The sequence below is a fragment of the Gorilla gorilla genome, chromosome 11 (assembly GCF_029281585.2).
Source record: "Gorilla gorilla gorilla isolate KB3781 chromosome 11, NHGRI_mGorGor1-v2.1_pri, whole genome shotgun sequence".
NCBI classification, from domain to species: domain Eukaryota; kingdom Metazoa; phylum Chordata; class Mammalia; order Primates; family Hominidae; genus Gorilla; species Gorilla gorilla.
Window position 1 is genome coordinate 140,230,135 of NC_073235.2, and position 14,649 is coordinate 140,244,783.

General features: G+C 54.4%; 1 protein-coding gene across 14 annotated transcripts in view; it reads left to right on the top strand.

Moving 5' to 3' along the window:
- The window catches only part of MLPH (melanophilin), a 68,715-nt gene extending 54,269 nt beyond the window's left edge, over positions 1 to 14,446 (top strand). For 7 of the 14 annotated variants that reach the window (XM_063695315.1, XM_063695314.1, XM_031008711.3 and 4 more), the window contains 7 exons: positions 2,146 to 2,331; positions 2,603 to 2,758; positions 4,368 to 4,460; positions 7,547 to 7,624; positions 9,640 to 9,697; positions 12,785 to 12,885; positions 14,018 to 14,446. In XM_063695315.1, the coding sequence (XP_063551385.1) occupies positions 2,146 to 2,331; positions 2,603 to 2,758; positions 4,368 to 4,460; positions 7,547 to 7,624; positions 9,640 to 9,697; positions 12,785 to 12,885; positions 14,018 to 14,044 (699 nt within the window). In that variant the 3' untranslated portion in view covers positions 14,045 to 14,446. The remainder of the gene's footprint in view (positions 1 to 2,145; positions 2,332 to 2,602; positions 2,759 to 4,367; positions 4,461 to 7,546; positions 7,625 to 9,639; positions 9,698 to 12,784; positions 12,886 to 14,017) is intronic. The other 7 variants (XM_063695321.1, XM_063695324.1, XM_063695322.1 and 4 more) reach the window with 2 other exon arrangements.
- The last annotated feature ends 203 nt before the right edge of the window (positions 14,447 to 14,649 follow it).

The window sequence follows — 14,649 nt, forward strand, 5'->3', positions numbered from 1 at the left end:
GCCGGAACACCAAGCTTTCCCCCAGGAGGGCGGGGCCTGCGTCTGCTGAAGGGAACTCAGCATAGACAGGGTCACAGGGAAAAGGCCAATGATGTGTTACTGTGCACATGAACACGGGGGTCCCCCAAATATGGGACTCGAAGCAGGGACAGACGACTGAGGTTTACACCCAAGGCGACAGGACGGATGGGTCTTGGGGCTTCCTGAGGGGTTACAGGGGTGACAAGGTCACGGGAGGGTGAGGGGAGGAAAGGCTTCTGGTTATGCAGATAAAAATCTCTCGGGTAACCAGGAGCTGCCCTTGAAGAATCGGCAGCAGCCCATGCTGGCGGCGTCGCTGTCCGACGTGTCACTGTCAGGCATCAGTGTCCTTTTAAGGCCGCTGAGGGGTTCTCAGAGAAAGCCTGTCTGCCTGGTGTTCAGCTCACCCCTATAGCTTTCCTCCACGGATGAAATCCGCCCCCAACACACACACAAAAAGACAGGTTTTCAGAGTGATCCCGTCTGCAGCTTCTCTGAATAAACAGCTGGAAATACGTCCCAAAAGTCTATTCTGGGGTGGTGTATTTTGGTTTCCTTCACAACCCAACAAGTGGAACACAGGTCAGGAGGTGGAGGAAGGTAGAGAAAAATAAATCAAGGCAGAAGGTCCCTGGGGTGAGGGTGACATTTCAAACAGGACAGTCAAGGCGCCTCACTGAGCATGGAATTTGCCCAAAGAGCTGGCAGAGGTGCCGGGGCCGCCGTGTGGCTGTCTAAGATCAAGTGTTGCAGCCCCTCCTAAGGTCCCAAGGAGGGAGCCGCTGCAGGAGACAGCCCGGCCGAGATGGGCGAGGCAGGGGCGGGTGGGGGCGCAGAGGCTGGAGCCGGACGTAGTGGCAGAGTCAGACAGAACGGAGCCTCCCAGGCCATGGTCCAGGCTCTGCCTTTTACTATGGGAGGGGTGGGGAGGCTTGAGCAGAAGACAGCTGGCTGAGGGCACAGGGGTTGCTCTGGCCATCCTCCTGAGAACAGGTTGTGGAGGTGGGGGTGAGGCAGCAGGGCCGGCTGGGAGAAGGCGGTGGTCGAACCGGAGAGCAGCGAAGGTGGTGCGAGGCAGACCGATCCCGGGGGCCTCGCGTAGGCAGAGCCAACAGGAATGGATATCTGGGACGAGAGAAAAAGAGGGGCCATGATGTCTGCAAGGTTCTTGGCCTAAGCAAGCTTTAAAGGGTGAAGCTGCCTTTAAAAATGTGAGTTTTAAAGTGTGAGTGACACTTTCAATGTCATCACCTACCTTAGCACCGTGTTGGCTGTAAGAGGCAATTGGGATAATTTTGTGTTTTTATCACATAACTCTGTCAGCTTCTCGGAGCTGGCACCTAAAACCCTTCATGAAAGGCCGGCGTCCACAACAGATAAAGCCTGCCCTTAACCCTCCTGCCTCCTGCCCACAGACAAGGTGGCCAGTGGAACTAGACCCTTTAAGGACTTTACACAGATTATTGAACTGAGTTCTTATAACTTGTAGGTTGGATACTGCTATCACCACCATTTTAAAGCTGAGGGAACTGAGATGCAGAGGGGTTGAGTGACCTGCCGAAGGTCACATGGCCTGATAGGGAGCCACAAGTGAACTCACGGTCCAGTGGCTGGTGTTATGGGATCAGGAGCAGTGTGCTACAGAGAAGTGTCCCACAGCAGCTGCTAAACAAATCGTTGGCCAGAGCGTGGGAAGAGCCCAGCCCCTGAAGCTGGACCCGACCAAGGCTGTCTGTGTATTTCCCTGAGAGAGAGTGGGCAGAGATCCACGACTCCACACCCCTCTCTCCCCATCCCCTAGAGTAAGGACATCAGCCTGGAATAAACAAATGGCACCCTTAAACGAAAGGGATGAGAAGGGAGAAAAAAAAAGGTGGGTCTTAGGTAGCCAGGGGTGGTGGTCAGCTTTCCCTGGGAACCCCCAGCCCTGCAGAACCTGCTCCTGGAGTCTGGGACTGGGTCCCAGAGGGGCATGTTGGACAACCTGGCATGGAGAAGGGAGGCAGCTGAGCTCAGCAGGAACCCCAGGTGTGCTGGGCCCTGGCCCATCTCCCAGAGCCAGCCCTGGAGCTCCGTGGCTCCAGATGGCTAGCCGAATCCAAATCCACTGGCCTGTTCTGTCAGGGTCTAGGTGCTGGAGTGCGCATGGAGGCCGATGTAGAGGAGGAGGCCCTGAGGAGGAAGCTGGAGGAGCTGACCAGCAACGTCAGTGACCAGGGGACCTCGTCCGAGGAGGAGGAGGCCAAGGACGAAAAGGCAGAGACCGACAGGGGCAAATCAGTTGGGGCTCTCCCCCAGGCGGACCCGGAGGTAAGACTGTCCCCCAGAGGTCTCAGCAGGACCCTGCAGAGGTAGGGGCAGGGATGGACAGTCCCAGCTGGCCGCCACCCTCCCCAGGGAGGCAGCACCCACAGGAGCACACCAAGGGCCCTTGATGAGGTCTGCAGTGGGTGGCCGGCTCCTGACCAACCAGCTCCCAGGGTTCAGAGAGGAGAGCAACATCCTGGTGAGTCCCCATCTGGGTGAAACCCCACACTCCCTCCTGCTGCTGCTGGTCAGCCTCTGTCCTTCTCTTTCCTAGTTGGGCATGGCTGCCCATCAAACCAACAGACAGGAAAAAAGCCCCCAGGACCCTGGGGACCCCGTCCAGCACAACAGGACCACAGATGAGGAGCTGTCAGAGCTGGAGGACAGAGTGGCAGTGACGGCCTCAGAAGTCCAGCAGGCAGAGAGCGAGGTAGCCCAGAAGGCACAGGGGAGCACTGGGTTCCACAAACACAGATGGTGACCACACCCAGGCCTTGAACATCTGCCAGCTCTAACATCCGCCAGCTCACACTGAGCCCTCCCCATTGGCCCAGCATGCATGGCTCTGAAGGCCAGGCATGAACCTGGGGGTTTCTGTGGGACTCACCTAGTTCGCCACCCCCTGAGCCCTCCACCCCTTCCCTTTTTCCTGTTCAACTTGGTGAGGGACAGGCAGGGTTTCCACCAAGAAAAAGGTGCTGAACACACAATCCCTGACCCAGGATGGGGGCCTAGAAGCAGGCCTGGAATTTAGGACAGCCCCAGACCTCAGCACTGGACTCTGTCCAGAGGGCCATCTGTGAGTCTGAGTTGTGGCTGCAGAGCTTGAATCTGGGTGAGGAACCCATCAATAGTGCACAAAGGTCAAAGGGCAGAGCCAAAGCATTCAGGCCTCCCAGGGACAGCTGAGGTGACTTAGGCACTGCTCTGTCCTCCCTGGAGACCTACAGAGAGGAGAGGGTCTGCCTCTCAGACTGTGGGGACAGCCAGCCCCCACGGCCCTCCTCCACTTCCCTTCTCATCAGCAGGTGCCTGTCACTCCCTGAGGACAAAGGGCACGTCCCCTAGAGCTGTTCAAGGGGAGCGAGTCAGGCTCTGGACTTTCCCTTCGTGTATTCCTTCTTGCTTTGCAAATAAGCTTTAAATGCCTAGAATGTAGCCCACATTGTGTAGGCCACGGAAGATCTGATGCAAATATCTTAGACGAAGCCCCAGCCTTCCTGGAGCTTGTTGTTAGTGGAAGGAGATAAACAGCAAACAAACAAGATCATTTGGGTTCATGAAAAGTGTGATTAAGACAATCTGTGAAGGTGAGCCCCTAGAGTGCTCGGGGCAGGGTGATTGACATAAGGCAGTCAGGAGGGATACTAGGAAAGTAAGCCAGCCTGGCAAATCCAGGGGGCAGGAGGCCGGGTGGAGGGAGCAGCCCGTGCCAAGGCCCTGGGGTGGCAGTGGGCTTGGCGCCTGCAGGGATTAGCCATGAAACCCCCACACCAGGTCAGAGTGATGAGGGGAGAGTGTGAGGAGGGTGGACGGCAAAGGCCCCTGGGGGCCACTGGAAGGATCTGAGTAGGGGGTGATGGGGCCTGCTTCTAATTTCCAGAAGCTGCCCCCAGCTGCTGTGGGAGGAGGGGCCTAAGAGGGGAGGGGTGGAATGGGGGCCAGGCAAGGATGATGCCGGTGGGGGTGGCCGACTGCTAGGTGAAGAGTAGCCACTACTGCCCTTGCATGTCACGGCCCCTCCTCCAGCCCCTCATGGGAGCCGGACTCCCTGAGACTCAGGAAAATGCACCCGTCCTGCGTTCCTCCTGCCTGGGGTGACCCACAGGGAACACCCCCCCCTTCTCAACAACCATGGAAGATAAATGCCAAGGGGACCACCAACATGGGCATGGGGCTGTGATGCCAATCTAAAGTGAAAACACAAGTAAAATTGGCTCCAGGACTGAGCTGGGGGCAGCTGCTCTTTCTGTCCGTGACTTTGAGGCGGGATCTCGAGCGTCTGTCTGACGGGCCTTCTGTCTGCTGTCCTCTCGCAGGTTTCAGACATCGAATCCCGGATTGCAGCCCTGAGGGCCGCAGGGCTCACGGTGAAGCCCTCGGGAAAGCCCCGGAGGAAGTCAAACCTCCCGGTGAGTGGGGGACAGTGGTGAGTGGGGGGACAGTGGTGAGTGGGGGACAGTGGTGAGTTGGGGGACAGTGGTGAGTGGGCACAGTAGTGAGTGGGGGGACAGTGGTGAGTGGGGACAGTGGTGAGTGGAGGGGACAGTCATGAGTGGGGGACAGTGGTGAGTGGGGACAGTGGTGAGTGGGCACGGTAGTGAGTGGGGGGACAGTGGTGAGTGGGGACAGTAGTGAGTGGGGACAGTGGTGAGGGGACAGTGGTGAGTGGGGGACCGTGGTGAGTTGGGGGACAGTGGTGAGTGGGCACAGTAGTGAGTGGGGGGACAGTGGTGAGTGGGGGACAGTGGTGAGTGGGGGGACAGTGGTGAGTGGGGGGACAGTGGTGAGTGGGGGACAGTGGTGAGTTGGGGGACAGTGGTGAGTGGAGGGGACAGTGGTGAGTGGGGGGACAGTGGTGAGTGGGGACAGTGGTGAGTGGGCACAGTAGTGAGTGGGGACAGTGGTGAGTGGGGGACAGTGGTGAGTGGGCACAGTAGTGAGTGGGGACAGTGGTGAGTGGGGGACAGTGGTGAGTGGGGGGACAGTGGTGAGTGGGGGACAGTGGTGAGTGGGGACAGTGGTGAGTGGCACAGTGGTGAGTTGGGGGACAGTGGTGAGTGGGGGGACAGTGGTGAGTGGGGGGACGGTGAGTGGGGACAGTGGTGAGTGGGGGGACAGTGGTGAGTGGAGGGGACAGTGGTGAGTGGGGGGACAGTGGTGAGTGGGGGGACAGTGGTGAGTGGGGGACAGTGGTGAGTTGGGGGACAGTGGTGAGTTGGGACAGTGGTGAGTGGGGGACAGTGGTGTGTGGGGGACAGTGGTGAGTTGGGGGACAGTGGTGTGTGGGGGAACAGTGGTGAGTGGGGGGACAGTGGTGAGTGGGGGACAGTGGTGAGTGGAGGGGACAGTGGTGAGTGGGGGGACAGTGGTGAGTGGGGGGACAGTGGTGAGTGGAGGGGACAGTGGTGAGTGGGGGGACAGTGGTGAGTGGGGGGACAGTGGTGAGTGGGGGACAGTGGTGAGTTGGGGGACAGTGGTGAGTTGGGACAGTGGTGAGTTGGGACAGTGGTGAGTGGAGGGGACAGTCGTGAGTGGGGGGACAGTGGTGTGTGGGGGACAGTGGTGAGTTGGGGGACAGTGGTGTGTGGGGGACAGTGGTGAGTTGGGGGACAGTGGTGTGTGGGGGAACAGTGGTGAGTTGGGACAGTCGTGAGTGGGGGGACAGTGGTGAGTGGAGGGGACAGTGGTGAGTGGGGGGACAGTGGTGAGTGGGGGGACAGTGGTGAGTGGGGGACAGTGGTGAGTTGGGGGACAGTGGTGTGTGGGGGAACAGTGGTGAGTGGAGGGGACAGTGGTGAGTGGAGGGGACAGTCGTGAGTGGGGGGACAGTGGTGAGTGGAGGGGACAGTCGTGAGTGGGGGGACAGTGGTGAGTGGGGGGACAGTGGTGAGTGGAGGGGACAGTGGTGAGTGGGGTCAGTGGTGAGTGGAGGGGACAGTGGTGAGTGGGGTCAGTGGTGAGTGGAGGGGACAGTGGTGAGTGGGGCACAGTGGTGAGTTGGGGGACAGTGGTGAGTTGGGACAGTGGTGAGTGGGGGGACAGTGGTGAGTGGGGGGACAGTGGTGAGTGGAGGGGACAGCGGTGAGTGGGGTCAGTGGTGAGTGGGGGGACAGTGGTGAGTGGGGCACAGTGGTGAGTGAGGGGGACACAGCAACCCAGTTGAGTTGGTGCCCCCCGAGGCCTCCCCACAGCACACATGCCACCGTGGGCCTGACAGCAGGATCCTGGGCCCCCCACCTCCCTTCCCGTGAACATCTGGCCTGAGTTTCCTCATAGCCAATTAGCCAACTGTGCCTTTGTTGGGGTTCATTTTTGTTTATTATTTGTTGTTTCTACCATAAAAAGGCTCTTTATGAGGGGACTCTGAGCCTCTGCTCTGAGGATCTGAAACACACACACACTGACAGTGTAAAATCCAAAAGGAGCCGCCTGAATCATGTTGCCTCATGTGGAAATCCTTAGTCCGCCGCCACGTGAAGATGGATGTGACTAGAACAGAGGGTGCGGGAGGCTCACATCAGGGGAGCTGCTCACGTCAGGCCAACATCCTCCTCTCCTGATCCCATTCGGGAATCTTCAGACAAAACCACCCTGATGAGGACATTTGGCAAAAGAATGAAAGATGACCTTAGGAGAGTCCCAGATAGGGTCATGACAGAAAATACAGGATGCCCAGTTAGCTTTAAATTTCAGATCAACAACTAATAATCTAGTATAAGTATACCCCATGCAATATTTAGGACTTACACTAAAAAAATTAGCTGTTGATCTTGTGAACACAAAATATCTGAGACAAGTCTCAGTCAATTTGGAAAGTTTATTTTGCCAAAGTTAAGGACACACCCATGACACAGCCTCAGAAAGTCCTAAGACTTGTGCCTGAGGTGGTTAGGGGTACAATTTGCTTTTATACATCTTAGGGGGACATGAGACATCAATCAGTAGGTGTAAGATGTACCTTGGTTCGGTCCAGTAAGGTGGGACAACCCTTAAGTGGGGGCTTCCTGGTTGTAAGTAGATAAGAGACAAAAGGTTGCATTCTTTTGAGTTCTTGATCAGCCTTCCACTGAACACACAATTTAGTCTGGCTCAGTGAGTCTGCATTTTTACAGAAGCGATAGGGGAGAGGAAGCAATCAGCTATGCAGGTGAGCCTCAGGGGGATGACTTTGAATAGAATGGGAGGCAGCTTTGCCCTAAGCAGTTCCCAGCTTGACTTTTCCCTTTAGCTTGGTGATTGTGGAGTCTCAAGATTTGTTTTCTTTTCACAATCTGAAATTCAAAGTTCCCTAGGTATCCTGTATTTTCATTTGCACACTTTGGCGCCCTAGTCCCAGAGTCCTGGAGTGGCATACTGGGGGTGGCTGTGCAGTCCCAGCATCCCCAACCCAGCATGTATAGAGAGCATCCATCCCTACATCCAGCTGACCCATGCCCATGCTCCTCCCTGTCGCTGGAGGTTCAACAATAACATAAGTCTCTTCTTTGTCCTCCAGATATTTCTCCCTCGAGTGGCTGGGAAACTTGGCAAGAGACCAGAGGACCCAAATGCAGACCCTTCAAGTGAAGCCAAGGTATGTGTTACTCCATCCAAGCCCCAGACACCCGACAAATGTGGAAGACTACACCCCTTTCCAGCAGTGTGGCAAGTCCGCGGGGTGGCAGAGCTGCAATGTCCGCACAGCTGCCCACACAGCAATGCCCACACAGCTGCCACAACACCGTGGCAACTCTTGTGAGTTGGCTTCCTCCGTGGCACACACCTGAGCTGGATTTGTATAGATGCATTTGTTGAAAATCCAAGAAAGCCCAGTAGGGGAGCGGGAAAGTGAGACGGGAAAGGAAGGAGGCAAGCATCTGACATGAAGCAAACCCACACAGGCTGACTGTGGCTCAGTCCTCCTGGGGGCTCTGCAGACCACGCAGATCACACCCCACAGTTAATTCCGCGTAGGAGCAAGGCCACCCACACCCGTCAGTCCTGAGTAAGGTCCAGGCCCTGGGCCACACACATTCCCAGGCACTTCTGCCCTTCCCTGAACAGGCACAGCGGGCCCGTGGCCTAGGGACTTCTTCCATCTGGGAGACATAGGCGCTGGCTGCCAGAGGTGAAAACACTCAGGAGCCAGTGTGCTCGAAAATGGCACAGGGACTCGGGGGGTGTGAGCGGGACCCACAGATGCAATGCACAGAGGGCAGAGCCAGCCTGGGAGGGAGGAGCTCCCCGTGTTTAGGTGGAGTGGTTAGGAGTAGGATGAGAGGTGCCATGGCCAGCGCCCCAGGAGGAATGGGCTTTAGCTTCAGGCCCTACCTGCAGCCCAGCACCACAGGGAGCCTCGAGGAACATCTAGCCACTCCTCTTCCAACCCTGGCAGCTCCTCACAGTGACACGCGATGTTTTCAAAAGTCCATCTTTCCACAGGATGTTTACAGCACCCAGCGGGTAGGCAGTGCTATTAACCCTGTTGTACTGATGAACAAACCAGCCGGCTCAGGGCAGTGGGTGAGCTTGATCAAGATCACAGACAGGAAGTGACAGCGGGGTCTCAGCCCAGGCCATGCCTGACACTCACACTCTTCTCCGGTGGGGGTGCTTCCACCTTTGTCCCTGGAAGCCCAGCCTGACAGCTTCTGCAGTGCCTCTGGCAGCCTCCCACAAACCCAGCCAGGCAAAATCCCAGGGTGCCAGACACCAGGAGAAATTTCCAGGGGAATTTGGCCATTTGGCTGTCTCTTCACTTCCCTGAAAAGCCAAACAGAGAATGGATTTCTTATCACACTGTAGCAAGGTAATCAACTGGAAAAGAGACAGGAGGAGAGGTGTGAGGACCAACAGTCACAGGGACCCGGAAATCGTGTTAGCCACAAGTGATCTTCCAGTATCCCTGTAAAGAGAGCTACAGGCCCATTTTACAGAGGAGGAGACCGAGGTTCAGAGAGGGTAAGAAGTGAATTAGCCGAGCACAGTGGCTCCCACCTGTAATCCCAGCACTTTGGGAGGCCGAGGTGGGCGGATCACAAGATCAGGAGATCGAGACCATTCTGGTTAACACGGTGAAACCCCGTCTCTTCTAAAAATACAAAAAAACAAAATTAAATTAGCCGGGCGTGGTGGCGGGCACCTGTAGGCCCAGCTACTCAGGAGACTGAGGCGAGAGAATGGCATAAACCCGGGAGGCGGAGCTTGCAGTGAGCCGCGATCGCACCACTGCACTCCAGCCTGGGTGACAGAGCGAGACTCCATCTCAAACAAAAAAAGAAGTGAATTAATTGTCCATGTCACACAGTGGTAAGGGGGAGTGCTGGGATTTAAACCAGACCTGCAGGGCAGAAACCTGTACTCTTTCTGCCATACCACCCAAATGTGGCAGCTTCCCCAAAGCTGAGCATCTCTTATTTCAGGCATTTCGTGCTTAATTTATTGAAAATGTCCATTCTCATATTGCTAAAAGTTCAAATATTGCTAGAGAGCAGAAAACAGTGGCCCTGGTTAATTAGAAGCTGGAAGAACAATAAGAAATCCAAAATTAGTTGACAATTCCTAAACGTCACAATTTGATGAAGCTTGGAGACACTCTGTTTCTTCTAGGCAATGGCTGTGCCCTATCTTCTGAGAAGAAAGTTCAGTAATTCCCTGAAAAGTCAAGGTAAGAGCCCTCTGCTCCCCCCACCCCCATGGGCCTGGGAAATGAGCTTCGGGGAGGAAAATGACCAGTCGCAGCTCTGTGTGTTTCTTCATTATCTGTGGGACATATCTCATGTCCTGACTCCCAAAAAGCATTCCCAGTGCCGCTCGGGCCACCTTCAGGACCCAGCGAGTTGGTGTTCTGGACAGCTGGAACTTGCTGCTTTAAGCGTGCAAAGGGGGCCCTGGTGGCAGCGGTGGTGGTGGTAGTGGTTTCCATGTTTTTCTACATAAATTGTCCTAACGTGGTACACAGTTCCTGGCCTTCTAGAAAGTACGGCTCATCATTTAGCCTTCCTTGAAGGCTTGGTGGTGACAAGGACATTAGCTTTGTCCTGGACGAATGGGATGTGAGGCCTCCCCAGCACGTGGCCGGGCTCTTGGGGTATCTGTGTGCTCATCTCATTCACTCACCTTGTGACCCAACCACTGCTCACCAGAGGCTGGTAGCTCCTCCCCCCATTCAGAGGCCCTTCCCTCTGCTGTCGAGCTGTTTCAGGCCCCCAAACATTGTTGGACTGATCTCCTGTTGTCCCTGTTTTCTGAGCTTTGCCCTCACACACACCATTGTTCAAACTCTGCCACAGCTGCAGTCCTTGCAGACAGTGTGTGTCCCTCCTCTGCTCACAAGCAATCCTTGGCTCCCAACTGCCTGCAGAATGAAGTGGGATTTCTTAGCATAGCCCTGCAGACTTTGGCCATTTGTCACACACTGGAGCCAGCCTGCCCCCTACTACACCCGCCCAAGGATGCACTTCCTTCCCGTGCGTAGGACAATGCACAGCGGACGCTGGTTTCAGAGCGCACCAAGCAGGCACGTGCCTCCACGCCTGGGTGTGCCCCCTCCCTGCCCATCTCTGTCCTGTGAAGTCCTCCAGGGCCAAGTATGAAGCCTCTCCCCCGGGGCTCTCCACCGCCTCCCTGCAACACTTGGCACATCAATCCCTCTTTCCAGCCAGCTCACTCCTTGATCAGTCAGCCACCCCACCTCCATGCCAGCTCGCTCTTTGCACGCCCTGAGCTCCCAGCACACATTCTGGTCAATCCTGGGACACAGCTGGTGCCCAGGGCCGTTTGGGGCTAATCCCAGATTCAGGGTCACCAGCCAGGAGGGCAACTTTGCCAGAGATGACCCACTAAGGAGCTGCCAGCAGGGGCTCCTGGAGAGCCATGTGCTGGCTCTGCGGGGAGTTTCCAGCACATCTCGTGGGCTGAAATCCAGGTGGAGATTCTTGTTTTGTTTTGTTTTGTTTTGTTGTTTTGTTGTTTTGTTTTGTTGAGACAGGGTCTCACTCTGTCGCCCAGGCTGGAGTGCAATGGCATGATCTCAGCTCACTGCAACCCCTGCTTCCTGGGTTCAAGTGATTCTCCTGCCTCTGCCTCCTGAGTAGCTGGGATTACAGGTGCCTGCCACCACGCTAGGCTAATTTTGTATCTTTAGTAGAGACGGGTTTTCACCATGTTGGCCAGGCTGGTCTCGAACTCCTGACGTCAGATGATCCATCCACCTCAGCCTCCCAAAGTGCTGGGATTACAGGCGTGAGCCACCGTGCCCGGCCAAGAGATTCATGTTTGTAGCAGGAGGACAAGGGGCGATTCTTTGTGTCCTCTGTATGACTGGTTTTGTGAAGGGTAGACTCTGTCCTATCCAGAGACCTCACTCACCTCCAGTCCAAAGCCAGAATAGCTCACCCCCGGCCCTCTGAAGCTCACAGGAATTTTGGGGTCTGAAAGGCAAAGCTGAGGCCTGACCCTTCACATTTCTCCCCGCCATCCTCACCAGCATCTGCCAAGGGTGGCCAAGGGGGCTTTTCACTGTCTGCAGAGGCCAGCCCCACACACTGGCAGGTCCTCGGGCCTCCGTCCCGGGATCTGTGGGGCCTCATGCGACTTCACTGCTCAGGAGTTGTGATCCTTCGAGTTAGGTGATTCCCTCCACAGAGGTTAGTCCTGGAGCAGGGACGGAGGGCCGGCAGGCCAGGCCAGATGACCCTGCAGAGAGGAGAACAGCACAACCGGAGCACGCTGCTGAGCCAACTCCCAGAAAAGGAAAAGGACAAAGGCCTGGCCTGTAGCATGTGCCAGGTTCTGTGGCATAAATGCTCCCACCCTGGCTGATCGCAAGCTCCCAGCTGATGTCACCGAGCGTGGGGTCAGGAAGAGGTGCCCACAGTCAGCTCTCAGGAGCCCTGACAACTGGCTCCAGTCAGGCAGGCCACAGAAGACATGCAAAAGTGAAGAAGGGCAGGTGCCTGCACCAGCCACCTGGACACCAACACTCAACTAGGATGTGAGGCCAGATGCCCCCAGCTACACAGCCATGGCCCCAGGAGGTGCCCACTGCTGAGGGTCAGCGTCTGAGACCCCTTGGGCTGTTGCCGTGTCTCACAAAGGAAAGGCAAGGAAGCCGGGCATGGTGGCTCACACCTATAATTCCAGCATTTCAGGAGGCCAAGGCGGGCGGATCACTTGAGGTCAGGAGTTCGAGACCAGCCTGGCCAACATGGTGAAACCCCATCTTTACTAAAAAATACAAAAATTAGCCAGGCATGGTGGTGTGAACCTGTAGTCCCAGCTACTTGGGAGGCTGAGGCAGGAGAATCACTTGAACCCCAGAGGCGGAGTTTGCAGTTAAGCCAAGATTGCACCACGGCACTCCAGCCTGGGTGACAGAGCAAGACTTTGTCTCAAAAAAAAAAGAAAGAACAAAAAAGAAAAGAAAGGCAAGGAAATGCAAAGACCACACACCATTGCAGTGTGATGGGCCTTTCTGCTGCTTCATTAGTGTGAGGATTTCTGGGGCCACAGTGAGGTAGAACGTTAATGCCAGTGCCAAAGCAAAGGAGAAAGAAGTTGGCAAAACTGTTGATTTGCATGACAGCTGAAATGTAAATACTTTTTAAAAAATATGTGATGTGGAAGCTTCTTAAAAGGGGATATGTCCATTTTTATTCTACCTTTTAAATTTCTGAGGAGGCCAAGCAAGGCACTTGTTTGGGCTAAGTATGTGATTGATAAAGCACCATCCCTCTTCCTGTTTTCCCCAAAGGTAAAGATGATGATTCTTTTGATCGGAAATCAGTGTACCGAGGCTCGCTGACACAGAGAAACCCCAACGCGAGGAAAGGAATGGCCAGCCACACCTTCGCGGTAAAGTTTTCTCTCATTCTCTGAGGAGTTTTTAAAATTCAGTGACCCGTCAGATTCATGTATTAAAATTAAGTCTTCAGAGCAAAGAAAATGGAGATAAACAAAACAAAGATTCAGACCTGAGAATCAAAGCAAAAAGTAAAGTAAAATCTTTGCCAACGAGGGCTTGAAAATCTAAATACTTTGAAATTAGAATAATATCTTGTGTTTTAGAGCTTTAAATTTTCAAATATCTGCTGTCCACACACCCCATTGGAGGAGGACCTGTGTCACTAACCCAAATTTGTAGCTGAGAAAACAGAGGCAGAGAGAGGTTAAGTAAAAAACCCCAAGAGAGTTCACCTAATATTGTGAAGAAAGCAAACCCAGGGTTTGACTAACTTGTCCATGTGTGTATGTGTGTGGCTGCGTTCACTCCTGTGTGCATTTGTGTGTACTGTGTGCATGCCTGTGTGTTTGTGCACACCCATGTGTATGTACCTGCATACACACCCAAGTGTGTGTGTTACCACAACGAAAGCACAGATTGATTGAAAAGAAAGTGCACTCCACAGAGTGGGAGCAGGCTACAGCCAGTGTCTCAGGAGCCTGGTTACAGCATTTTCTGGAGTTTAAGTGCCCTCCAGAGTTTTCCCATTGGTTACTTGGTTATACTCTATGCAGATGAAGGAGTGGCCCCAACCAATGTGATCAGTCGCAGGAGGCAACCAATCAGAGGTTGAAGGGAAGTTACAAAGTTACACATGAAGACTTGGCTGATGACCAGTCTGGTTGGTTGCGGGAGGGGACCAATCCGAGGTACTTTCCATTTTCATCTGAGATGCAGTGGAAAGGGGGTGTAGCAAAGGGAGTAGCTGCTGAACCTTTTGTTCCTCAGGCGTGGAGAGGTGGGGTTTTCATTTTGATTCAGTTCTAGGAAGTCAGCACGAATTGGCCTTAGGTTCCCTGCCTCCAGACCCTATTCTCTTGCCTCACATGCATGTGTGCGCAAACATATAATCTAAATTTGTGTCTACAGATGTGCACATCCATGTACACACCTGTGTATTTGTATGTGCATGCCCATGTGTGTCTGTGTTACATGCCTGTGTATGTGTGTGCTTATATGTGCATGTGTGTTTGTACTTGACAGAAACCTGTGGTGGCCCACCAGTCCTAACGGGACAGGACAGAGAGACAGAGCAGCCCTGCACTGTTTTCCCTCCACCACAGCCATCCTGTCCCTCATTGGATCTGTGCTTTCCACTGTACACAGTCACCATCCCAATGAGAAACAAGAAGGAGCACCCTCCACATGGACTCCCACCTGCAAGTGGACAGCGACATTCAGTCCTGCACTGCTCACCTGGGTTTACTGATGACTCCTGGCTGCCCCACCATCCTCTCTGATCTGTGAGAAACAGCTAAGCTGCTGTGACTTCCCTTTAAGACAATGTTGTGTAAATCTTTGAAGGACACACTGAAGACCTTTATACTGTGATCTTTTACCCCTTTCACTCTTGGCTTTCTTATGTTGCTTTCATGAATGGAATGGAAAAAAGATGACTCAGTTAAGGCACCAGCCATATGTGTATTCTTGATGGTCTATATCGGGGCGTGAGCAGATGTTTGCGTATTTCTTGTGGGTGTGACTGGATATTAGACATCCAGACAAGTGACTGAACTAATGATCTGCTGAATAATGAAGGAGGAATAGACACCCCAGCCCCCACCCTACATGCACCCGCTCTGCAAGTTCCCATGTGATCTGTAGACCAGGGGAAA